The sequence below is a fragment of the Pseudophryne corroboree genome, chromosome 10, assembly GCF_028390025.1.
Source record: "Pseudophryne corroboree isolate aPseCor3 chromosome 10, aPseCor3.hap2, whole genome shotgun sequence".
Lineage (NCBI taxonomy): Eukaryota > Metazoa > Chordata > Amphibia > Anura > Myobatrachidae > Pseudophryne > Pseudophryne corroboree.
This window is the reverse complement of record NC_086453.1, coordinates 33,678,945-33,705,714: the sequence shown is the minus strand read 5'-3', so window position 1 is coordinate 33,705,714 and position 26,770 is coordinate 33,678,945. Positions and strand designations below refer to the sequence as shown.

General features: G+C 45.3%; 1 protein-coding gene across 2 annotated transcripts in view; it reads right to left on the bottom strand.

The window, feature by feature from the left end:
- Positions 1-26,770, bottom strand: part of LOC134965896 (phospholipase A2 inhibitor and Ly6/PLAUR domain-containing protein-like) — a 102,478-nt gene that overhangs the window by 26,835 nt on the left and 48,873 nt on the right. For both annotated transcript variants that reach the window (XM_063942290.1, XM_063942289.1), the window contains exons 2-4: positions 16,511-16,627; positions 15,070-15,216; positions 857-997 (exon numbers count right to left, since the gene is read on the bottom strand). In XM_063942290.1, the coding sequence (XP_063798360.1) occupies positions 857-997; positions 15,070-15,216; positions 16,511-16,627 (405 nt within the window). The remainder of the gene's footprint in view (positions 1-856; positions 998-15,069; positions 15,217-16,510; positions 16,628-26,770) is intronic.

Sequence of the window (26,770 nt, the reverse complement as noted above, 5' to 3'; positions counted from 1 at the left end):
TTAACCGAGCAAGGCGGGAGGATCCGAGCCTGCTCGGCCCCGTGTAAAAAAAGCTGAAGTTCGGCGGGTTCGGATTCCGAGAAACCGAACCCGCTCATCACTATTAATTATAGGGCATAACATTAACAACTGCTGCAGAGAAGTGTCTCTCTAGAATCATTGGGACGGCGGCCCCTTCAAAATGTTGCTATGGGGCCCACAAAGTTCTGGCTACGCCCCTGAGCGTGACATTCCAGGACCCTGGGTGATGGCACAGCCTGCTTTCTCCTAGTCATGGCCCTGACTGTGATGCTAATATCTTCCACTCAGTAACCAGCGTCGTACGCAGCTGAATACTCCATAACAGAACTTCCCAACTATGATCATACAAAAAACATATTCATATTTGCATAGAATGTAACTATACCTTAATAGACAATCTGTAGAAGAAATATTCTTCCCACAGTGATTTGTGTTTACCTCCATGATTACCTCTTATTAGGCAAGGCAGTAGGAGTCTGAATACTGTATATCTCATTATATACTATTCTATTGTGTCTGAATGATAAAATTGACAAAAATGTTTTAAACTATGGTCAAGTAACCAAATCTCTGGCCAATGGAATACAGAGGAATATCTGGATGGGCTGTAGTGGACCTAGAGATACAGTATCAGCCTAGGCTTTACAGTATATTCCATAAATTGATTACCTATTTAAGACTTGTGGAATGGGAGCATGGCATTAAGTGATGGGAATACACCATCATAAGAAGTAAGCAGAGTATGGACCAAGATAACGTTAATCCGATATAAATGACAATAATACTGGTGCTAATATGATGCTAATGACTGTCATTAATCCCAAGGTGAATGTACCTGAATATACATCTGTCTGGAAGATGCACTTATTTTCTTGTCCGGTGCAATCAATTGTTTCGCTAGTGTGGCACCAAATAGAATCGTGTGAGGTGCAGCTCCGACAGGACAGGCCGTTCCTCTGGGCATCATCCGGTGGCACTGTGAATGACAGGAGCATGATATTAGAAAGAGGAGGACTATCAGATGCAATGGGAAACTATTTACGTATTATATGAAATGTACCCTAAATATTCGGGTGTAGTATGGAAGGTAGACAGTAACTAGGTCAACACTATCTAGGTCGACCACTATTGGTCGACAGTAACTAGGTCGACGGGGGTTCTAGGTCAACGGGATCTTTAGGTCGACATGGTCTAGGTCGACAGGTCAAAAGGTCGACATGAGTTTTTTTGTGGATTTTTTTGTGTCATTTTTCTTCGTAGAGTAACCGGGAACCCCAAAAAGTGCACCGTGTCCCCTCGCTTCACTCACCATGCTTCAGGCAAGGTGCCTCGCTCCACTACCGCTGCGCTCCGCACAGATTACCGTTCCAATCGTAGTCCACGTGGATCGTTAAGTATAAAAAGGTAAAAAAAAAGAAAAAACTCATGAAAAACTCATGTAGACCTTTTGACCCGTCGACCTAGAACATGTCGACCTAGAGACCCTGTCAACCTAGAAACCCTGTCAACCTAGTTACTGTTGACCAATAGTGGTCGACCTAGTGACTGTCGACCTAGAGACCGGATCCCAAGTATTCAATACAATGTATTACTGATTATTGTCCTAAGGGGGCGCTACCACAGACAATTCTGTAGTCCATTTACAAATAGAGAGAAAGAAAAAGAGGTCTGTATTTGTAGTATGTAAATCAAAATATAACATTTATTTGTAATTAAAACTTTTTCTTTTAGTTGTGTAAGTTTCTTCATATGCAGCAAAAAAATTTTTAACATACAGTAAAAAGATATTGTGTAGATTATTCAAAATTGTGATTAAAAAAGTATTAAAGTTTGTTATCGACTGTGTGCCTTTTATGTCATCTCCTTTCTTACTTCAAGTTATTATATACAATTGATCCAATCGAATTAGTATGCACCAATAATTTGATATAATGATGGTCACTGAATTATGTAAGTTGTTATACTTTCTGGCAGTTCCATAGAGGATAGTTCTGTTCACATATAGGAATAGTTGAAATCTCTGTACAAATAGATGGTGGACAGTAACACTAATTTGGCAGTCTACTCACTCCTATATACAGTATACAGTCGTTAGTGCCATAACATCCCTAAATAGAATATTATTATAGAGTTAACTATTATGACACTAGGAAATGTCCTTCAATTAATGTGTCAGTGTGCAACATAATTATTCCCACGTATTGTGGCATAATCTATTCTCATAACACTGCGGTAGTTCCATCTCCCCCAGCCTGTATCTCAAGCAACCAGATCAAGTGATCTTTAATGCAAAGATACTGTAATATAGAGCCATACACTAATCTAGTGCCATAGGTTGGCCCTGATTGTTAACGTACGCCCCAAACACATTGTAGTTATTATATAACTTATTATAGAGCATCCATTCATTCGATTTTAATATTCAGTGATTTTATTATGTATTAAATTAGATGCATCATATATTCTTAGGTCAAGGTTTTTTTTGTTTTTTGTTTTTTTTGGGGGGTGATACTTTTTTATTCATTTTCATGTAGGGTTAGTATATATTTATAGTGTTTAATAAATTTTTTTAATATTCATCAGATTACCCTATATGTGCGTCCTTTGTTTATTAACTCAATCTGATCTCTGTGGTGCAGAGGGTGGGGGTCATTCCGAGTTGATCGCTCGCTAGCTGTTTTTAGCAGCCGTGCAAACGCTAAGCCGCCGCCCTCTGGGAGTGTATTTTAGCTTAGCAGAAGTGCGAATGAAAGGATCGCAGAGCGGCAGCAAAATAATTTTGTGCAGTTTCAGAGTAGCTCCAGACCTACTCAGCGCTTGCGATCACTTCAGATTATTCAGTTCCAGATTTGACGTCACAAACGCGCCCTGCGTTCGCCCAGCCACGCCTGCGTTTTTCCTGGCATGCCTGCATTTTTCCAAACACTCCCTGAAAACGGTCAGTTGACACCCAGAAACGCCCACTTCATGTCAATCACTCTGCGGCCAGCAGTGCGACTGAAAAGCTTCGCTAGACCCTGTGTGAAACTACATCGTTCGTTGTAATAGTACAACGCGCGTGCGCATTGCGCCGCATACACATATGCAGAACTGCCATTTTTTTTGCCTCATCGCTGCACAGCGAACGAATGCAGCTAGCGAACAACTCGGAATGACCACCCGTATGCGGTTGTTAGGTTGACCACACTTAGGTCAACAGTCATTAGGTCAACCACTATTGGCCGACATCCATTAGGTCGACACTGACAGAAGGTCGACACGACAAAGGTCGACATAGGAAAAGTTTCGGCATGGATTCTTCACTATTTTTATTTTTTCAACTTTTTCATATTACAATTGGGAATAGTGAACTGCGCCGATAGCAGCGGTAGAGGAGCGAGGCTCCTTGCCTGAAGCATGACAAGCGAAGTGAGCCATGCGAGGGGACGCGGTGCACTAATTGGGGTTCCCATAAATGTTATGGAGTAAACGACACCCCAAAAAATAAAAAAAAGCTCACGTCGACCTTTTTTTCTGTGTTGACCTTTTTCATATCGACCTTCATTCCATGTTGACCTTTTTCAGGTGTCGACCTAGTGCACATCGACCCCGGTGCAGAGGGTTATATATCTTTATTGAGGTTGTTCAATTCTGGGAGCGGTGCCAGCATTCAGACTAAGGGCCTAATTCAGCTTGAGTTGTAGTTTACTACAACTGGCTTCTCTAACAAGCGGAAGGCCGCCAAGCACAGGGCAAGAATGCCCCTCCGCCTCGGCGCTGGTATCACTCCACTAGTGGCGGCCCTTTCAGGTGCTCCGTCCGGGCAGGCAGTGCTGCAGGCAGCTATCCTCATCAATGGAGACCTCTGTGGTCGCTGGTCCTCTAGACGCTACGGCTGCGGGCTCAGCTCACCGGCTCCTGATCTCACGCTGCTGGTGGCCTCCTTCTTTTCTGCGGGCTGCGATCACTGGTCCTCAGTGCTGCAGGTGGGTCTCTCCTCTCTGAGACTCCCATTTATTTTTCAGTGAGGCACTACAATAATTACAGCGCGATAGATTGGTGGCCACAGGGGTTTCCAGGTACTCATAAACCGCCCCTGCGCGTATGTCTTTTTACTGTATATCTATCAACCAGATACCGTGCAAACAATCCCCTGATTAACAATTATACCAGTGGTTCCAAAACTGTCTTGAATAACAGCACCCTAGAGTATCAGCATTTGTTTCATATCACCCCTAGAATAAGTTTTTTACTGATGAGTTTGGGGAAAAAAATATTAAATTAAATGAATTGTGCCTACCCGTCACGTGTTTTATGATTGGCAGTCACCAGCACTGGTTTTGCCTATCAATTTGACCATAGACAATTTGATTTGGTCTTGGACCACCAACCCAAGGCTACCCTGCTAGAACCTCGCCAGGGAGCCTACACAGACAGTTTGGGAACCACTAAAGTATCCATTTGTTGTAAGTGGCTTTCCAGCTTAACTTACTGCATAGTCTAACAGTGGTGATAACTGGTGCATGTATCCTGATCAGTGTAATAGTAGAGATCTTGTGATCTTAATCAGCGATCATTCTCAATATATGTAGCAGGCCTTCAGTGGTACATTAGTTTAGGATATCTCCCTTTATCTTCCCTGAATTAGTTACGGTCACTTTTGCCCAACATTCAGCTCATATTAAATCATAAGGACATAAAAATAATTTGGAAGTCAGGCAGAAATGCGTTATGAAATTATGAAAGCAGAATGGGAGAGGCCCCTTTGACGTCCCACTGAATGAAGATATTTGGGAGGACATGAGACCAGGAGTTGCCAAAACTTAACTGAAAAAACAAACAAACTCATACAATTTTTATATTATACTCCAGGGTGGGTACGGGACACCAGCAGTCAGGCAGTGATCAGAATATCAGCATCCTGACAAGGGCGCTAGAGGAAAGTAAGCTTAATCCTAACCCTCCCCTAACCCTAACTCTCCCTCACCGCTGAATAGCCCTAACCCCCCCCTCCCCACCCCCACAGCCTAACCTTAAACTTCCATCCTTGCTGCCTAACCCTAACCCTCCCCCTCTGCAGCCTAAACCTAACCCTCTCGGCATTCTTACTTTAGTTATTCCGGCCATTGCAATTTCAGCGCCGGTATTTTGATCACTTGAATTCCGAACACCGGGATGTCAACTACATCCCTATACTCCATCAAGGCTCAAGATAATATTTACTGCTGTCTCACCAGATTGCTGGAGGCACTGCAGCCATAGATGACGCATGGTTTATATAAGGTGGTCATAACCTACAGTATAATTACTACCTTTTGGGAAAACATTCACAGTCACAAGAACAGCTTGTTTGGGGCTCCTGTAGCATAGAACCCTTGGGTTTTCTTCTAACCTCTAAGATTTCAATACATTTTCAAAGAACTTAGCTACAAATATCCTAGCAGCAGCTAAGTGCTTAGCGGGTTCGGTTTCTCTGATGAGCGGGTTCATGATGAGCGGGTTCGGTTTCTCTGAATCCGAACCCGCACGAACTTCAAGTTTTTTTTCACGGGTCCGAGCGACTCGGATCTTCCCGCCTTGCTCGGTTAACCCGAGCGCGCCCGAACGTCATCATGACGCTGTCGGATTCTCGCGAGGCTCGGATTCTATCGCGAGACTCGGATTCTATATAAGGAGCCGCGCGTCGCCGCCATTTTCACACGTGCATTGAGATTGATAGGGAGAGGACGTGGCTGGCGTCCTCTCCGTTTAGAATAGATTAGAGAGACACTTGATTTACTAATTTTGGGGAGCATTAGGAGTACTCAGTACAGTGCAGAGTTTTGCTGATAGTGACCACCAGTTTTATTTATAATCCGTTCTCTGCCTGAAAAAAGCGATACACAGCACACAGTGACTCAGTCACATACCATATCTGTGTGCACTGCTCAGGCTCAGGCCAGTGTGCTGCATCATCTATTATCTATATATAATATTATATATATCTGATTATCTGTCTGACTGCTCAGCTCACACAGCTTATAATTGTGGGGGAGACTGGGGAGCACTACTGCAGTGCCAGTTATAGGTTATAGCAGGAGCCAGAAGTACATAATATATTATATAGTGAGTGACCACCAGACACACAGTGCAGTTTATTTAATATATCCGTTCTCTGCCTGAAAAAAGCGATACACACAGTGACTCAGTCAGTCACATACCATATCTATGTGCACTGCTCAGGCTCAGGCCAGTGTGCTGCATCATCTATATATATTATATATCTGTCTGACTGCTCAGCTCACACAGCTTATAATTGTGGGGGAGACTGGGGAGCACTACTGCAGTGCCAGTTATAGGTTATAGCAGGAGCCAGGAGTACATAATATTATATTAAAACAGTGCACACTTTTGCTGCAGGAGTGCCACTGCCAGTGTGACTAGTGACCAGTGACCTGACCACCAGTATATATAATATTAGTAGTATACTATCTCTTTATCAACCAGTCTATATTAGCAGCAGACACAGTACAGTGCGGTAGTTCACGGCTGTGGCTACCTCTGTGTCGGCACTCGGCAGCCCGTCCATAATTGTATATACCACCTAACCGTGGTTTTTTTTTCTTTCTTTATACATACATACTAGTTACGAGTATACTATCTCTTTATCAACCAGTCTATATTAGCAGCAGACACAGTACAGTGCGGTAGTTCACGGCTGTGGCTACCTCTGTGTCGGCACTCGGCAGCCCGTCCATAATTGTATATACCACCTAACCGTGGTTTTTTTTTCTTTCTTTATACATACATACTAGTTACGAGTATACTATCTCTTTATCAACCAGTCTATATATTAGCAGCAGACACAGTACAGTGCGGTAGTTCACGGCTGTGGCTACCTCTGTGTCGGCACTCGGCAGCCCGTCCATAATTGTATATACCACCTAACCGTGGTTTTTTTTTCTTTCTTTATACATACATACTAGTTACGAGTATACTATCTCTTTATCAACCAGTCTATATATTAGCAGCAGACACAGTACAGTGCGGTAGTTCACGGCTGTGGCTACCTCTGTGTCGGCACTCGGCAGCCCGTCCATAATTGTATATACCACCTAACCGTGGTTTTTTTTTCTTTCTTTATACATACATACTAGTTACGAGTATACTATCTCTTTATCAACCAGTCTATATATTAGCAGCAGACACAGTACAGTGCGGTAGTTCACGGCTGTGGCTACCTCTGTGTCGGCACTCGGCAGCCCGTCCATAATTGTATATACCACCTAACCGTGGTTTTTTTTTCTTTCTTTATACATACATACTAGTTACGAGTATACTATCTCTTTATCAACCAGTCTATATATTAGCAGCAGACACAGTACAGTGCGGTAGTTCACGGCTGTGGCTACCTCTGTGTCGGCACTCGGCAGCCCGTCCATAATTGTATATACCACCTAACCGTGGTTTTTTTTTCTTTCTTTATACATACATACTAGTTACGAGTATACTATCTCTTTATCAACCAGTCTATATATTAGCAGCAGACACAGTACAGTGCGGTAGTTCACGGCTGTGGCTACCTCTGTGTCGGCACTCGGCAGCCCGTCCATAATTGTATATACCACCTAACCGTGGTTTTTTTTTCTTTCTTTATACATACATACTAGTTACGAGTTTACTATCTCTTTATCAACCAGTCTATATATTAGCAGCAGACACAGTACAGTGCAGTAGTTCACGGCTGTGGCTACCTCTGTGTCGGCACTCGGCAGCCCGTCCATAATTGTATATACCACCTAACCGTGGTTTTTTTTTCTTTCTTTATACATACATACTAGTTACGAGTATACTATCTCTTTATCAACCAGTCTATATATTAGCAGCAGACACAGTACAGTGCGGTAGTTCACGGCTGTGGCTACCTCTGTGTCGGCACTCGGCAGCCCGTCCATAATTGTATATACCACCTAACCGTGTTTTTTTTTTCTTTCTTTATACATACATACTAGTTACGAGTATACTATCTCTTTATCAACCAGTCTATATATTAGCAGCAGACACAGTACAGTGCGGTAGTTCACGGCTGTGGCTACCTCTGTGTCGGCACTCGGCAGCCCGTCCATAATTGTATATACCACCTAACCGTGGTTTTTTTTTCTTTCTTTATACATACATACTAGTTACGAGTATACTATCTCTTTATCAACCAGTCTATATATTAGCAGCAGACACAGTACAGTGCGGTAGTTCACGGCTGTGGCTACCTCTGTGTCGGCACTCGGCAGCCCGTCCATAATTGTATACTAGTATCCAATCCATCCATCTCCATTGTTTACCTGAGGTGCCTTTTAGTTGTGCCTATTAAAATATGGAGAACAAAAATGTTGACGTTCCAAAATTAGGGAAAGATCAAGATCCACTTCCACCTCGTGCTGAAGCTGCTGCCACTAGTCATGGCCGAGACGATGAAATGCCAGCAACGTCGTCTGCCAAGGCCGATGCCCAATGGCATAGTACAGAGCATGTCAAAACCAAAACACCAAATATCAGTAAAAAAAGGACTCCAAAACCTAAAATAAAATTGTCGGAGGAGAAGCGTAAACTTGCCAATATGCCATTTACCACACGGAGTGGCAAGGAACGGCTGAGGCCCTGGCCTATGTTCATGGCTAGTGGTTCAGCTTCACATGAGGATGGAAGCACTCAGCCTCTCGCTAGAAAACTGAAAAGACTCAAGCTGGCAAAAGCACCGCAAAGAACTGTGCGTTCTTTGAAATCCCAAATCCACAAGGAGAGTCCAATTGTGTCGGTTGCGATGCCTGACCTTCCCAACACTGGACGTGAAGAGCATGCGCCTTCCACCATTTGCACGCCCCCTGCAAGTGCTGGAAGGAGCACCCGCAGTCCAGTTCCTGATAGTCAGATTGAAGATGTCAGTGTTGAAGTACACCAGGATGAGGAGGATATGGGTGTTGCTGGCGCTGGGGAGGAAATTGACCAGGAGGATTCTGATGGTGAGGTGGTTTGTTTAAGTCAGGCACCCGGGGAGACACCTGTTGTCCGTGGGAGGAATATGGCCGTTGACATGCCAGGTGAAAATACCAAAAAAATCAGCTCTTCGGTGTGGAGGTATTTCACCAGAAATGCGGACAACAGGTGTCAAGCCGTGTGTTCCCTTTGTCAAGCTGTAATAAGTAGGGGTAAGGACGTTAACCACCTCGGAACATCCTCCCTTATACGTCACCTGCAGCGCATTCATAATAAGTCAGTGACAAGTTCAAAAACTTTGGGTGACAGCGGAAGCAGTCCACTGACCAGTAAATCCCTTCCTCTTGTAACCAAGCTCACGCAAACCACCCCACCAACTCCCTCAGTGTCAATTTCCTCCTTCCCCAGGAATGCCAATAGTCCTGCAGGCCATGTCACTGGCAATTCTGACGAGTCCTCTCCTGCCTGGGATTCCTCCGATGCATCCTTGCGTGTAACGCCTACTGCTGCTGGCGCTGCTGTTGTTGCCGCTGGGAGTCGATGGTCATCCCAGAGGGGAAGTCGTAAGCCCACTTGTACTACTTCCAGTAAGCAATTGACTGTTCAACAGTCCTTTGCGAGGAAGATGAAATATCACAGCAGTCATCCTACTGCAAAGCGGATAACTGAGTCCTTGACAACTATGTTGGTGTTAGACGTGCGTCCGGTATCCGCCGTTAGTTCACAGGGAACTAGACAATTTATTGAGGCAGTGTGCCCCCGTTACCAAATACCATCTAGGTTCCACTTCTCTAGGCAGGCGATACCGAGAATGTACACGGACGTCAGAAAAAGACTCACCAGTGTCCTAAAAAATGCAGTTGTACCCAATGTCCACTTAACCACGGACATGTGGACAAGTGGAGCAGGGCAGGGTCAGGACTATATGACTGTGACAGCCCACTGGGTAGATGTATGGACTCCCGCCGCAAGAACAGCAGCGGCGGCACCAGTAGCAGCATCTCGCAAACGCCAACTCTTTCCTAGGCAGGCTACGCTTTGTATCACCGGTTTCCAGAATACGCACACAGCTGAAAACCTCTTACGGCAACTGAGGAAGATCATTGCGGAATGGCTTACCCCAATTGGACTCTCCTGTGGATTTGTGGCATCGGACAACGCCAGCAATATTGTGTGTGCATTAAATATGGGCAAATTCCAGCACGTCCCATGTTTTGCACATACCTTGAATTTGGTGGTGCAGAATTTTTTTAAAAACGACAGGGGCGTGCAAGAGATGCTGTCGGTGGCCAGAAAAATTGCGGGACACTTTCGGCGTACAGGCACCACGTACAGAAGACTGGAGCACCACCAAAAACTACTGAACCTGCCCTGCCATCATCTGAAGCAAGAAGTGGTAACGAGGTGGAATTCAACCCTCTATATGCTTCAGAGGTTGGAGGAGCAGCAAAAGGCCATTCAAGCCTATACAATTGAGCACGATATAGTAGGTGGAATGCACCTGTCTCAAGTGCAGTGGAGAATGATTTCAACGTTGTGCAAGGTTCTGATGCCCTTTGAACTTGCCACACGTGAAGTCAGTTCAGACACTGCCAGCCTGAGTCAGGTCATTCCCCTCATCAGGCTTTTGCAGAAGAAGCTGGAGGCATTGAAGAAGGTGCTAAAAGGGAGCGATTCCGCTAGGCATGTGGGACTTGTGGATGCAGCCCTTAATTCGCTTAACAAGGATTCACGGGTGGTCAATCTGTTGAAATCAGAGCACTACATTTTGGCCACCGTGCTCGATCCTAGATTTAAAGCCTACCTTGGATCTCTCTTTCCGGCAGACACAGGTCTGCTGGGGTTGAAAGACCTGCTGGTGACAAAATTGTCAAGTCAAGCGGAACGCGACCTGTCAACATCTCCTCCTTCACATTCTCCCGCAACTGGGGGTGCGAGGAAAAGGCTCAGAATTCCGAGCCCACCCGCTGGCGGTGATGCAGGGCAGTCTGGAGCGACTGCTGATGCTGACATCTGGTCCGGACTGAAGGACCTGACAACGATTACGGACATGTCGTCTACTGTCACTGCATATGATTCTCTCAACATTGATAGAATGGTGGAGGATTATATGAGTGACCGCATCCAAGTAGGCACGTCACACAGTCCGTACTTATACTGGCAGGAAAAAGAGGCAATTTGGAGGCCCTTGCACAAACTGGCTTTATTCTACCTAAGTTGCCCTCCCACAAGTGTGTACTCCGAAAGAGTGTTTAGTGCCGCCGCTCACCTTGTCAGCAATCGGCGTACGAGGTTACATCCAGAAAATGTGGAGAAGATGATGTTCATTAAAATGAATTATAATCAATTCCTCCGCGGAGACATTGACCAGCAGCAATTGCCTCCACAAAGTACACAGGGAGCTGAGATGGTGGATTCCAGTGGGGACGAATTGATAATCTGTGAGGAGGGGGATGTACACGGTGATATATCGGAGGGTGAAGATGAGGTGGACATCTTGCCTCTGTAGAGCCAGTTTGTGCAAGGAGAGATTAATTGCTTCTTTTTTGGGGGGGGTCCAAACCAACCCGTCATATCAGTCACAGTCGTGTGGCAGACCCTGTCACTGAAATGATGGGTTGGTTAAAGTGTGCATGTCCTGTTTTGTTTATACAACATAAGGGTGGGTGGGAGGGCCCAAGGACAATTCCATCTTGCACCTCTTTTTTCTTTTCTTTTTCTTTGCATCATGTGCTGATTGGGGAGGGTTTTTTGGAAGGGACATCCTGCGTGACACTGCAGTGCCACTCCTAGATGGGCCCGGTGTTTGTGTCGGCCACTAGGGTCGCTAATCTTACTCACACAGTCAGCTACCTCATTGCGCCTCTTTTTTTCTTTGCGTCATGTGCTGTTTGGGGAGGGTTTTTTGGAAGGGACATCCTGCGTGACACTGCAGTGCCACTCCTAGATGGGCCCGGTGTTTGTGTCGGCCACTAGGGTCGCTAATCTTACTCACACAGCTACCTCATTGCGCCTCTTTTTTTCTTTGCGTCATGTGCTGTTTGGGGAGGGTTTTTTGGAAGGGACATCCTGCGTGACACTGCAGTGCCACTCCTAGATGGGCCCGGTGTTTGTGTCGGCCACTAGGGTCGCTAATCTTACTCACACAGCTACCTCATTGCGCCTCTTTTTTTCTTTGCATCATGTGCTGATTGGGGAGGGTTTTTTGGAAGGGACATCCTGCGTGACACTGCAGTGCCACTCCTAGATGGGCCCGGTGTTTGTGTCGGCCACTAGGGTCGCTAATCTTACTCACACAGTCAGCTACCTCATTGCGCCTCTTTTTTTCTTTGCGTCATGTGCTGTTTGGGGAGGGTTTTTTGGAAGGGACATCCTGCGTGACACTGCAGTGCCACTCCTAGATGGGCCCGGTGTTTGTGTCGGCCACTAGGGTCGCTAATCTTACTCACACAGCTACCTCATTGCGCCTCTTTTTTTCTTTGCGTCATGTGCTGTTTGGGGAGGGTTTTTTGGAAGGGACATCCTGCGTGACACTGCAGTGCCACTCCTAGATGGGCCCGGTGTTTGTGTCGGCCACTAGGGTCGCTAATCTTACTCACACAGCTACCTCATTGCGCCTCTTTTTTTCTTTGCATCATGTGCTGTTTGGGGAGGGTTTTTTGGAAGGGCCATCCTGCGTGACACTGCAGTGCCACTCCTAGATGGGCCCGGTGTTTGTGTCGGCCACTAGGGTCGCTAATCTTACTCACACAGCTACCTCATTGCGCCTCTTTTTTTCTTTGCGTCATGTGCTGTTTGGGGAGGGTTTTTTGGAAGGGACATCCTGCGTGACACTGCAGTGCCACTCCTAGATGGGCCCGGTGTTTGTGTCGGCCACTAGGGTCGCTTATCTTACTCACACAGCAACCTCGGTGCAAATTTTAGGACTAAAAATAATATTGTGAGGTGTGAGGTATTCAGAATAGACTGAAAATGAGTGTAAATTATAGTTTTTGAGGTTAATAATACTTTGGGATCAAAATGACCCCCAAATTCTATGATTTAAGCTGTTTTTTAGTGTTTTTTGAAAAAAACACCCGAATCCAAAACACACCCGAATCCGACAAAAAAAATTCGGTGAGGTTTTGCCAAAACGCGTTCGAACCCAAAACACGGCCGCGGAACCGAACCCAAAACCAAAACACAAAACCCGAAAAATTTCAGGCGCTCATCTCTAGTGCTTAGTAGCCAAAAATTGGATCCCATATCTGCTAACTGGAAATACAAATTTGGCATATAGCGGTCATATAGGGAATAACCTAATAACTTACAATCAAGGCCACAAATTCAAGCAATCAAGTGTGGGTCCTTTGCCTGCGCGCAGAGATTAGTTGTTTAACCTCCTTCTCTACATCTTGATTTCAACAATTGGGCCATGTATGGTGGGATGACTGTCAACATACAGAATTCTTTCCAGGCTTTTGATGATTCCTTTCCCATATGCCAAACAATTTGTGGCACCCTTCTACCCTGATTAATATAAATTACTGTAATTAGTACACCACTTCCCTCTCTTCCCTATCTGTATCCGAATGCTAGGTGGACAGTCAATAGGTTGACACCAAATTGACGACATGCAAATGGTCGGCTCATCATATGGTTGACATGAGAGGTTTTTTTTTTTCAAATTTGTCATGCTTTATCATCCACATGGACTACGATTGGGAATAATAACCTTGCCCGAAGCATGGCTGGTGTAGCAAGTCATGCGAGGAGACGCTGTACACTAATTGGGGTTCCACATGCTGCAAGGTAAAATTTGACACAAAAAAACTGAAAAACGAATTTTGATCTTTTCACGTGTTGACCTTTTGACCCTGTCGACCTTTTGACCACGCTAACCTTGTAAATGTTGACCATTTGGTGTCAACCAAGACACTGTTGACATTTTGACTGTCGATCTATCATACCATTATCACCCTTCCCACCCATCTAACTCCCAGAGACTTCCTTCCTCAATTCAATGTTTTAAAAATGTGGTCATATTTATTCTTACCCTGGCCCAAAGTTAACACTATTGTTATACCATTTTCATGTCCGCCCATCTGTGGCGGCTCCAGAGGCGGGGCTGCAGCGCAGTCCAAATTTCAAATAGGGGAGTTACTCCAACTGCCACCAACTGTCATCCCAAATTGACTCACTGGCAGTTGATTTGAACTACTTATAATTTGGACTGCGTTGCAGCCACCACCTCCGGAGCTGCCACTGGTGCTCTTGTTATATTTTGATGCACACATGATGTCTACTTTTTACTATTCATTTGTATTATAACATGTTCTTGTTATCCATAATAAGGAATCATATATAAAAGAAAGATATACATGAAATAACATTTGAGACCTGAGATGCATGTTCCTTTATAGTATGTCCAAGGAGGAAGCAGTTAGCTTCCCGATGGATGAGATCAATATACCGACACTGGGATTCCAAAGTAGGACACAATGCCGGCATCTACATACCGGCGCTGCTCAGAATGCCGGCATCACATTATCAGCAACCAGCATCCCGATCGTCCTCACAGCGGGACGTGCTGGCGTCCTGCCGCGGGAGTGGGGGTGGGGTTTGGTTTAGGCAGGAGAATGGGGTTAGGGTTAGGGAGCAGGGCCAGGAAGGTTAGGGTTAGGGACCGGGGAGGGAGGGTTAGGTTTAGGCACTTAGAAGTGGAGGTTAGGGTTAGGCATCAAGTGGGGGAGGGTTAGGTTTAGGCAGTGGGGAAGGGAGAGTTAGGGTTAGGCACCAAGTGCTAAGGGTTAGGCACCACCGGGGAGGGTTAGGGACTGGGGAGTAAGGGTTAGGTTTATGCACTTAGAAGGGGAGGTTAGGGTTAGACATCAAGCGGGGAGGGTTAGGTTTAGGCAGCGGGGAAGGGAGGGTTAGGGATAGGCACCAAACGTGGAGGGTTAGGCACCACTGGGGAGGGTTAGGGTTAGGCACCCACAAGTGAGGATTATGATTAGGGTTAGGGAAAAGGTGAGGGTTAGGGGATTAATGGGGTATACTGACACGTTATACTGACAGCTGGCATCCCGCCAAGAATCTACAGTTTTCTCTAGAACTTACACGCAGGGTTGGAGGGATAGCAGGAATCTGAGTAACAACAGGAAATGGCTGTTTTGATTTTGCCCCTCTGGTAGCCAATACTCCCGGCAGTCCCACAGGTGTTACGTCTTTCACATGACCTGGTAAATGTTTTTGTTGCTCTCCCCTCTGGAAAGAAAGAAAAAGAAGGAGCTGTTAAGATATATTGTGATATGTATTTTCTTTCCTAAAAAACAGAATAGCAGGCAGTAGAGCTAATCATTCATCACAACCTAAAAGAAAAGTCTCTTCTTAAACTACTTCTTTACCACCTCCACTGCCATCATGAACTGCAATGCCTATTTTGTGGTGACGGTCACAGGGTGATTCTAATAGAAGAGAGGGGGACGTCTTGGTAGAAGGAGGATATTACACTACTCAACAAATTAAAAAAAAACTCTGCATCTAGGGGGTCATTCCGAGATGATCGCTAGCTAAAAATGTTCGCTGCGCTGCGATTAAGGAAAAATCAGTCACTTCCGCGCATGAGTATGTGGCGCAGTGCGCACGCGCGATGTACTTTCACAACGGCCGATGTATTTTTACATAAGGTCTAGAGAAAGCATTTGAGTCGCACTGCTGGCCGCAGAGTGATTGACATGAAGTGGGCGTTTCTGGGTGTCAACTGACCGTTTTCAGGGAGTGTTCGAAAAAACGCAGGTGTGCCAAGAAAAACGCAGGCGTGGCTGGGAGAACGTAGGGCGTGTTTGTGACGTCAAATCTGGAACTGAACAGTCTGAAGTCATCGCAAGCGCTGAGTAGGTCTGGAGCTACTCTGAAACTGCACAATTTTTTTTTGTAGCCACTCTGCGATCCTTTAGTTCGCACTTCTGCTAAGCTAAGATATACTCTCAGAGGGCGGCGGCTTAGCGTTTGCATGGCTGCTAAAAGCAGCTAGCGAGAGATCAACTTGGAATGACCACCCCTAGTGTTTTTGCCTAATTTAGGGATGCCAAATTCACTGGAAAAGTCAGATTTTCTCTGTCATGTCACAGATATTAGATACTCACAAATAACGAAGTTTTAATAGCTATATCTGTAAAAAGTAAGATAAGTGAAATTTTTAATTAATCACTACAGGACTGAAAGATTCTCATTGTATTCTTTTCAAGAATACTAATAAAACTTCAGAAACGCTGACAAACTGCAAAAACTAAACTTTAGAAACTCTTAATTCATATTAGCCATAATGTAATTTGCTTTAGGTAAATAGAATGTTGACCCTTTTTATTTGTACAGTGTTTCATTGTTCTCCCTAAAAAGGAACCAGCAGTGGAGCCCCTTCATTGCAGGGTCCCAGCATCCTTTGTAGCAATGATCAATTGCAACATAATATCTGACATACACAAAAGAGAACACTGCGCACCCTACGAATTGTACAATAATACTGCAGCAATGAAACCATAGAATTTTCATACAATACCCATTATAGTGACGGTGCTGGTAGATGCACACACATAGTCCTTAGGACACACTCTTTCCTCTCCCGTGCAAGTGAACGCTTCTTCAGATCTACAGACCACACATGTAAGAGAATGGCCTGGAAAACACAATAAACACATTTTAGAGTTTTTGTGACATGTACGGTACAGTTCATTCACGTTAAGGTGAAGATGAAAGTTTCCCAATGGCGGTCACTGCATAAATCAATCAATCAAATAAAAAATAAAAAGTGGAATTTCTTGCAGTATAACTTGTGACCAATAGAGTCTGCTGTACCAATAATTGCTAATAGGAGTTTTGTGTATAATGTAATGAATAGTAGACACTGTTGGGCAAACTGAAGTTCAGGAGATTAACTAACATAGACAAAGTTGACTTTCAAGTAAATGAATTAAATCAAGTTGCACTTACAAATGCTACACTGTAACTTAATTGAGGAATTAGTATATCAATGCTGTCCAAGTAATGGTGATAAGGCAAGTCTCAATCTCTTTACTTACGCGTTTCAGGATATCCTCCTTCATCAGGAATTTTGGAACACATAGATTAGACTTCGTATATTTATACATAATATAATGACTCATGTGTACCACATATATCGTTGAAAGTGGCTAGTGCTACCCTACAATTAAAGTGTGCTTGCATCCCATTAATCTGCCGGGGGAGTGGGGTGCAAGTGCAATTTACCTTAAAAGCTTGAGAGGTGGATTTATGATTGACACTTTGCTCTGCTCTCCTTCCTCTATTCAGTCATAGCTTAGAATAAGATGAAATTGATGCCTGTTTCTTATTGCAGTCTCGCCGACTATGCAGTTACTACAACTGGCACTTTTTTAACTCTACCTAGAAGATATGTAATGTACTATTTCCTTTGTTACAATATTAGTAAATGAAGTGACAAAAAATGTATTGACCAAAGAGGGAGCTGGCTTTACCACCTCTAGGCACAGGGCCACTTTCATCATGCCAAATCCAACCCTACTACTGATTACTAGCTACCATGTGGGAGCATGTTCAGCAATGCTATACTGATGTAGCATTACACACAAGACACATCACATTGACATCACAGAGTGTGGAGAAGTTCTTGGGGTTGGGGCTTTAGAGGCTATTTGTTACGTGAAAATTATGCAGAAATTGTTTATTCCACCCAATCTTTTTTGTATCGGGGCTTTATATGCAGATGATATCATAGAGGTCACCACAGGTGTATTTATAATGGGTGCTGTGTGCAGGGCACACTGGCTCCCAGGGTCCAGGCAGGCACACACCGCACACCCTGCACCAATTTTTTCAATACTTACCCTCCGGAGTCCCGTATCAGGAGCAGCAGCGCTTCAGAAATCACCAGGAAAATGGTGCGGCGGCCATTTTTCCTGTGTTTTGCGCATGCTCAGTAAGGAAATCACTGGGAAAATGGCCACCGCACCATTTTCCCAGAGAACTGCGCATGTGCACTAGACTCTGGGACAGTGCTAGGGACCCCTAGTGACCCTAGTGCCCAGTGTCTACAGCGCTGCTGGCTACAGAGGAAGGGGCCCAGATGGAGTCTGTACATGGGCCTCCTCCTCTCTAGATGCGCCACAGGATGTCGCCAATGGTCACTTTCCTACTAGGCACCTTAGCGACAGACCTAGTGGTACCACTTGTTTAGGGTGGCAGTCTTACCCTTGTTATAACTGTCAGTCAGAAATGTACCCGCTGAGGTCATGAGGCAGCCACCATCTGTTTGTCGCTGGTCTGTCTTTTCCGAATTAATCTGCTGACACTGCTGTTTGAAGGCCCATTTACTTACAGTATTTGTGTATTAAAATGCATACTCTCCCAAACAGCCACATAGTTTGCTGCGCCCCCTGCTAACCAGTAGGCTGGAATCAATGGTGGTCATTCCGAGTTGATCGCTCGCTAGCTGTTTTTAGCAGCCGTGCAAACGCTATGCCGCCTCCCACTGGGAGTGTATTTTAGCTTAGCAGAAGTGCGAACAAAAGGATCGCAGAGCGGCGGCAAAGTTTTTTTGTGCAGTTTTAGAGTAACTCAAAACCTACTCAACGCTTGTGATGATTCAGACTGTTCAGTTCCTGTTTTGACGCCACGAACACGCCCTGCGTTCGCCCAGCCACGCCTGCATTTTTCCTGGCACGCCTGCGTTTTTTCGAACACTCCCTGAAAACGATCAGTTGACACCCAGAAACGCCCATTTCCTGTCAATCACTCTGCGGCCAGCAGTGCGACTGAAAAGCTTCACTAGACCCTGTGTGAGACGACATTGTTCGTTGTAATAGTACGTCGCGCGTGTGCATTGCGCCGCATACGCAGAAGTGCTGTTTTTTTGCCAGATCGCTGCACAGTGAACGAATGCAGCTAGTGATCAACTCGGAATGACCCCCAATGTTATGTGAAAACTGAGTAAGGGCAGATTTTTCAAAGCTTATAGAGAGATCAGGTAGAGAGAGATAAAGTACCAACCAATCAGCATCTGTCATTTTACAGGCTGTGGGGGATGTAGGAAGAGGAGGTATGTGTTAAATGTGTGCTAACCAGCGCTATTAGACACCTGCATTGAACCTCAGTATATATGAAAGCAGATAATGTATAGAAATATCACTTTTCTGTATATTATCTGCACACGTGTAATGATTTCACCATTATCATACTATTGCATGGCGACAAAGAATCATCAGATGTTATTAAAAAAGGACAAGTTCACAAACCATGCATAAGATCATTAGTTGGAATGTGAGGATTGCAATGTATTAGGGGCAGCAGTTTAAAAATGAGAATTGTGAAACATTATGTGATTGTTGAGTGTTGATTTCTGCAGTTTGCTATCCAGCTGTGCAGAGAGGATCCCTGGTGTATTGTTTATCCCTGGCTCAAACACCAACTGTACATAATGAAAACTGATGTCATATATGAAGATTTGATAATGGACAATATCCAACTATGACAATGAGAATAATTATCATTTGATCAGGTTCAGATCTCTGATAGGCCGCTGTGTGACAACAGAAGATCTACAGTTGTAAGACAGAAAAAGAGGCAGCACTCACAAGCATTGCCCTGCACTCGTCTGTTCTCTCTGTCAACACTGCGCCCCCAGCAGGGGCTACTACGTTGGTGGAGGAGGGGGTCTGATGGTGGCCGTGCTGATGGGTCCCTGACGCCTTGTTCCGACACCTGTACAATGTAGTTGTCAGACGCTGGGAACGGTGCATGCGCAGTAGTGGCGACGGTACTGCCCATGAGCAAACTTCTGGCTTTTATGGACTGCATCGGCTGCAGCCCATAGAAACCGGCTACGGATGTCCACAAGGTAGAGAGTGGTTTCCTACAGAAAGCCAGCACTTCGCTAATTGCAGCCCAGTCTGGCAGTCCTAGAGGGAGGAAATACCTCCCAATGGGACTGTCTGTAGTGTCTGTGACTGACAGGTAGTACACCATGAAACCAGTGCAGTCACGGACTGTATCTGGCTCACGGACATCAGCTGAGGTGGCGGAGGGGCTGCAGTCCTGCAGCCCATAGGTAAAATCCGCCACTGCCACACCCATTTAATTAAATGTACAGCTCTGGAATCCAGTGGTGGCCGGTGCTGGGGACATAAATGACTGGGAAAATGGCGCCACATTATGTTGCCACTATATAAGTGAATGTTAGGTACCGCCTGACAAATCATGAGTTACTTGATTCCCAGTGAATGGGCAGGCTAGACTTCTGCTCTGTGCACAACTTGCAACTTCCTCTATGGATGGGATGTGGTCATGTGACCGACAGACACAATAGCTCCCCCTGCATCCTGAACCCTCAAAAAATACCAACAGTCGGCATGCCGACTAGAAGAGACCATTCCCACTCGTGGATGTCCACGAAAACCCATAGAGTGAGAATAGAACCTGTGGCAAGCCCTGGTCGCCACCGAGCCCGCTGCGCGTTGAGCGCAGCGAGCTAGCAAGGGTCTTTGTTGCACTTGCTCCCCCCCCCCCACTGGCATTCTGCAGCTGGGATCTTGGCTTCGGGATGCTGACCGAAGTGATCCCGGCCGCCGGTAACACAGCCCCAACCCCTATGGATAAGTTATGAGTGCACTTTAAATGTTTGCATTTTGTAAGAGGCATCATTTTGCACTAGGAAGTGGCAGGCAAACTGGAATGTCTAATTGCCCTCGCATATGGCCCTTCATCTTACAGTCCTGCAGCTCACAAAGGGGGAGATATGCATCACACCTTGGAGAGAGATAACGTAGAGAGAGATTATGGGGAGATGTAATTTAGGGGTACATTTACTAAGCAGTGATAAGAGCGGAGAAGTGAGCCAGTGGAGAAGTTGCCCCGTAAACCAATCAGCAGCTCTGTATCAGGTTATAGTGTGCAAATTATAGATGTTACTTCAGTGCTGATTGGTTGCCTTGGGATCCCGACCGCTGGCAAATCAACTGCATCTCGTTAGCAGCTGGTTGGCTGGTACTTTATCACCGTGAAATGTATCAGTTTTCTAGGCTTAGTACATCTGGCTCAAAGCAGCAACCACTCAGCTTCTGTCATTTTTCAAACACAGCCTGTAAAGTAGCAGCAACAAGCTGATTGATTGGTAATTTATTTCTCTCAACTTTATCTCTCTCCAAAGTTTGATATATATTCCCCAAACGCTCTATGAGCTGGTGCCAGCATGCAATTATACACAGGTTAACACTAAGGGGTCTATTCATGGAGCAGTGGAAAGAGTAGAGAAGTGAGCCATTGGAGAAGTTCCCCATGGCAACCAATCAGGTTTGAGGTAACATCTATCAAGTGAATTCTATACAATTATACGTAGCAGCTGATTGGTTACCATGAGCAAGTTCTATACTGGCTCACTTCTCCACTCTTTTCACTGCTTTATGAATAGACCCCTAAAAGTTAGCTAAAATAAAGACATAGACATTCATGAAGCAGGGAAAAGTATGGAGAAATGAGGCATTGGAGAAGATGCCCATGGCAACCAATCAGCATTGAAGTAACATTTAGAATTTGCATACTCTACAATTGTACGGAGCAGCTGATTGGTTGCCATGGGCAACTTCTCCACAGGCTCGCTTCTCCACTCTTATCACTGCTTCATGAATAGACTCCATAGAGATTTACTGGTGGGAAAAGGGGCCCAGCATTGTTTATTTATTTATTTATTTATTTATAAGGGAAAATGTAAGGTGGTTAAAAAAGAATATCCCTACATGCAGTGGGGCAGATGTATTAAGCCTGGAGAAGTGATAAAGAAGTTATTTGTGATAAAACACCGGCCAATCCGCTCCGAACTGTCATTTTTCAAACCTGTAGTGATTACCTGGTGCATTATCACCTTCCTCTTATCACTTCTTTATCACTTCTCCAGGCTTAATGAGATTGGGGAACAGCTGCCAACCTATATCATGAAATAAATATATATGGCAGCCCATCACCCAAATCAAGGCTGAGATGGGTGCCAGCTTCCAGCCCATCACTCAATTCATATCCTGGATGGGGGCCAGGAGTGGATTGTTTCGATGGGCCAATCCGCGCTGGGCCGGTCTCATTGTGCCCTCAATGGCCACCAATTACACTTTCATTGGGGCTGAGCATGGCTGCCGCGAACGAAACTCAGCTCCACTTAGGCAGCATTAGCTCCGCCTCCAGATCACAGCGCACCTGATCTGGCCGCAGACGCCTTCCTATTGGTCTAGAGATATGTCAGTCAATTCAGTGATGACACAGAGGGAGGAGGAGAGTCAGGGTCACGGCCAGGCCCATTGAGAAGACTCTGCTCCTCTGTTGTGCATGGTGCAGGAATGTAGCTGGGTGTCCGAGCGCCTGGCAAGGTAAGCTGAGTGCTGCCCCCTCCTCTCAATCCCCCCTCTCCCTCTGATAATGGCAGTGCCGAGAGCTACCCCTCCCCTCAATCCCCCCTCTCCCTCCTCTGATAAAGGCAGTGCTGAGTGCTGGCTCTGCTTCTCTGCTTATGGCAGTGCAGAGAACCTTCCCTACCTGGGAACTTTGTTTGGTGATGTAACCAGTGAGCATGGAAGTGTTCACATCCATCACTACGCCCAAGGGCGTAGCTACCATAGGTGCAGGGTACCGGCCCAGAGATGAGAGGGCCCACCTTCCCTGTCACAGTTACATGTGTTATATACTGTGCAAGGGCTTAGTTACTATAGCTGCAGGGAATATACATTTTTCACCATTGAAAGATACATAAGGGCCCTTACAAACTTTTGCCTATGATTTATCTAGCTATTATGACCCATGGCCCTGTAATGCCCGTGACTTGTAAAGTGGTATAAACTCTACTGGAGGGAACTATAGTGTAGCATAATTTGAACTGAAAATACGCTATGTCATAAAACACTGCTCAAAAAAATAAAGGGAACACTAAAATAACACATCCTAGATCTGAATGAATGAAATATTCTTATTAAATACTTTGTTCTTTACATAGTTGAATGTGCTGACAACAAAATCACACAAAAATTATCAATGGAAATCAAATTTATTGACCCATGGAGGTCTGGATTTGGAGTCACCCTCAAAATTAAAGTGGAAAAACACACTAGAGGCTGATCCAACTTTGATGTAATGTCCTTAAAACAAGTCAAAATGAGGCTCAGTAGTGTGTGTGGCCTCCACGTGCCTGTATGACCTCCCTACAACGCTTCGGCATGTTCCTGAGGAGGTGGCGGATGATCTCCTGAGGGCTCTCCTCTCAGACTTGGACTAAAGCATCCGCCAACTCCTGGACAGTCTGTGGTGCAACGTGGCATTGGTGGATGGAGCGAGACATGATGTCCCAGATGTGCTCAATTGAATTCAGGTCTGGGGAATGGGCGAGCCAGTCCATAGCATCAATGCCTTCGTCTTGCAGGAACTGCTGACACACTCCAGCCACATGAGGTCTAGCATTGTCTTGCATTAGTAGGAACCCAGGGCCAACCGCACCAGCATATGGTCTCACAAGGGGTCTGAGGATCTCATCTCGGTACCTAATGGTGGTCAGGTTATCTCTGGCAAGCACATGGAGGGCTGTGCGGCCCCCCAAAGAAATGCCACCCCACACCATTACTGACCCACTGCCAAACCGGTCATGCTGGAGGATGTTGCAGGCAGCAGAACGTTCTCCTTGGCATCTCCAGACTCTGTCACGTCTGTCACATGTGCTCAGTGAGAACCTCCTTTCATCTGTGAAGAGCACAGGGCGCCAGTGGCGAATTTGCCAATCTTGGTGTTCTCTGGCAAATGCCAAACGTCCTGCACGGTGTTGGGCTGTAAGCACAACCCCCACCTGTGGACGTCGGGCCCTCATACCACCCTCATGGAGTCTGTTTCTGATCGTTTGAGTAGACACATGCACATTTGTGGCTTGCTGGAGGTCATTTTGCAGGGCTCTGGCAGTGCTCCTCCTGTTCCTCCTTGCACAAAGGCAGAGGTAGCGGTCCTGCTGCTGGGTTGTTGCCGTCCTACGGCCTCCACCACGTCTCCTGATGTACTGGCCTGTCTCCTGGTAGCGCCTCCATGCTCTGGACACTACGCTGACAGACACAGCAAACCTTCTTGCCACAGCTCGCATTGATGTGCCATTCTGGATGAGCTGCACTACCTGAGCCACTTGTGTGGGTTGTAGACTCCGTCTCATGCTACCACTAGAGTGAAAGCACCGCCAGCTTTCAAAAGTGACCAAAACATCAGCCAGAAAGCATAGGAGCTGAGAAGTGATCTGTGGTCACCACCTGCAGAACAACTCCTTTATTGGGGGTGTCTTGCTAATTGCCTATAATTTCCACCTGTTGTCTATTCCATTTGCACAACAGCATGTGAAATTGATTGTCAATCAGTGTTGCTTCCTAAGTGGACAGTTTGATTTTACAGAAGTGTGATTGACTTGGAGTTACATTGTGTTGTTTAAGTGTTCCCTTTATTTTTTTTGAGCAGTGTATATATTGGGGGGTACTGAGATGCATAATGTGTACTGGCAGCCCTACAAGGGTCATAACATGAAGTTAAGTAGGGCACCACTATGGTCTATAAAATATATTAGGGAATTATTATTGGGCATAAAATTAACAACTGCTGCAGAGAGGTGGACACTGGGACAGGGGCCCCTTCAAAATGTTGCTTTGGGGCGCACAAAGTTCTGGCTAAGCCCCTGACTACGCCTGTGAGTTGGGGAGGCAGCTAGTTATGCGATACCACCCCTCGTCCTCTCCACATTCAGTGTGGACTGACCCAGTTGGATAGAATCAGCCTAACCCATGTATTGGTGGGGAGAGCACCTCAAGACCTAAAACAAGACAGCCGCTGCGACGGATAATTTCTGTAACACGAAAGCTAAATTTAACCAAACCAGGAAAAGAGGGGGAGGGTGGGGATGTCTCAAGAAGCAAGAGACCTCCCAGCCCTGGAAACAATAGTATACAAACCCAAACCAGACCTAAAGCATTCCATTCACCTCCTGATGGGCCTAAGTAAAGAACGGGTATGGGACTCAGGGTGGACACCAATTAGGTCAACACCCATTAAGTCGACATCCATTGGTCGACAGTGGCTAGGATGACACTAGAAATAGGTCGACACTGCCATTAGGTCGACTTGAACAAGATCGACATGAAAAAAGGACGACATGAATTTATTATGTGTATTTAGTGTTTTTTTTCTCCATCAAGTGCATAGATTTTTTATATTTTTTAAACATATTTTACAGTTTATAATCCACCTGCACTCTGTGTTTAATTTTTTTGGTGCTACATGTTTTTACAAAAAAATTCCCCTCTTTTTTATGTTTTATGCAGGTGCACACATGTTTTTTTTTTAGTCTTTTATATTAATCCTTATACTTCTACTGCATAGTCCCACCCTATAAATTCTACATGATATTATGCACATTCATGTAAAGTGTACTTTTTTTAACCTCTCTCTCTCTCTCTCTCTATATATATATATATATATATATATATATATACAGGTTGAGTATCCCATATCCAAATATTCCGAAATACGGAATATTCCGAAATACAGACTTTTTTGAGTGAGACTGAGATAGTGAAACTTTTGTTTTTTGATGGCTCAATGTACACAAACTGTTTAATACTCAAAGTTATTAAAAATATTGTATTAAATGACCTTCAGGCTGTGTGTATAAGGTGTATATGAAGCATAAATGAATTGTGTGAATGTACACACACTTTGTTTAATGCACAAAGTTCTAAAAAATATTGGCTAAAATGACCTTCAGGCTGTGTGTATAAGGTGTATATGTAACATAAATGCATTCTGTGCTTAGATTTAGGTCCCATCACCATGATATCTCATTATGGTATGCAATTATTCCAAAATACGGAAAAATCCCATATCCCAAATTCCTCTGGTCCCAAGCATTTTGGATAAGGGAGACTCAACCTGTATATCAGGCTTTCCCAACCACGGTCCTCAAGGCACACTAACAGTGCATGTTTTAGTGATATCCAGGCTTCAGCACAGGTGACTTAATTAGTAGCTCAGTTATTTTGATTTAACCATCTGTGCTGCAGCCTGGATATCACTAAAACCTGCACTGTTGGTGTGCCTTGAGGACCGTGGTTGGGAAAGCCTGCTGTATATATTAGTGCTGGGCAAGTTAGCACATTATTAACGCGTTAACTCCATAAGACAATAACGGCGATTAATATTTTTAATGGAGTTAACACTGCTGCTGCGCCGGAAGCAGTAATTCATCTGACCCCCTGGATGGAGAAGCCGCTGGATGCCGCCGGAGAAGAGGAAGCCACCAGCCGCCAAAACCTCTTGAGACTGAGGCTCCGGTAAGCTTGTCCACAACACACATAGTTAAATGAAAAAAAAAAAAATTGCGTGGGGTCCCCCCTCCTAAGCATAACCAGCCTCGAGCTCTTTGATCCAGTCCTGGTTGTAAAAATACCGGGGAAAAATGGTGTAGGGTTTCCTCATATTTAAACAACCAGCACCGGGCTCTGCGTCCGGTCCTGGTTCCAAAAATACGGGGGACAAAAGATGTAGGGGTCTCCCGTATTTTTAAAACCAGCACCGGGCTCCACTAGCCAGAGAGATAATGCCACAGCCGGGGGACACTTTTATATAGGTCCCTGCGGCCGTGGCTTTACCCCCTCAACTAGTCACCCCTGGGCGGGGTTCACTGGAGGAGTGGAAACCCCTTCAATTAAGGGGTCCCTCCCTCCAGCCACCCACGGGTCAGGGGTGAAGCCCGAGGCTATCCCCCCCATCT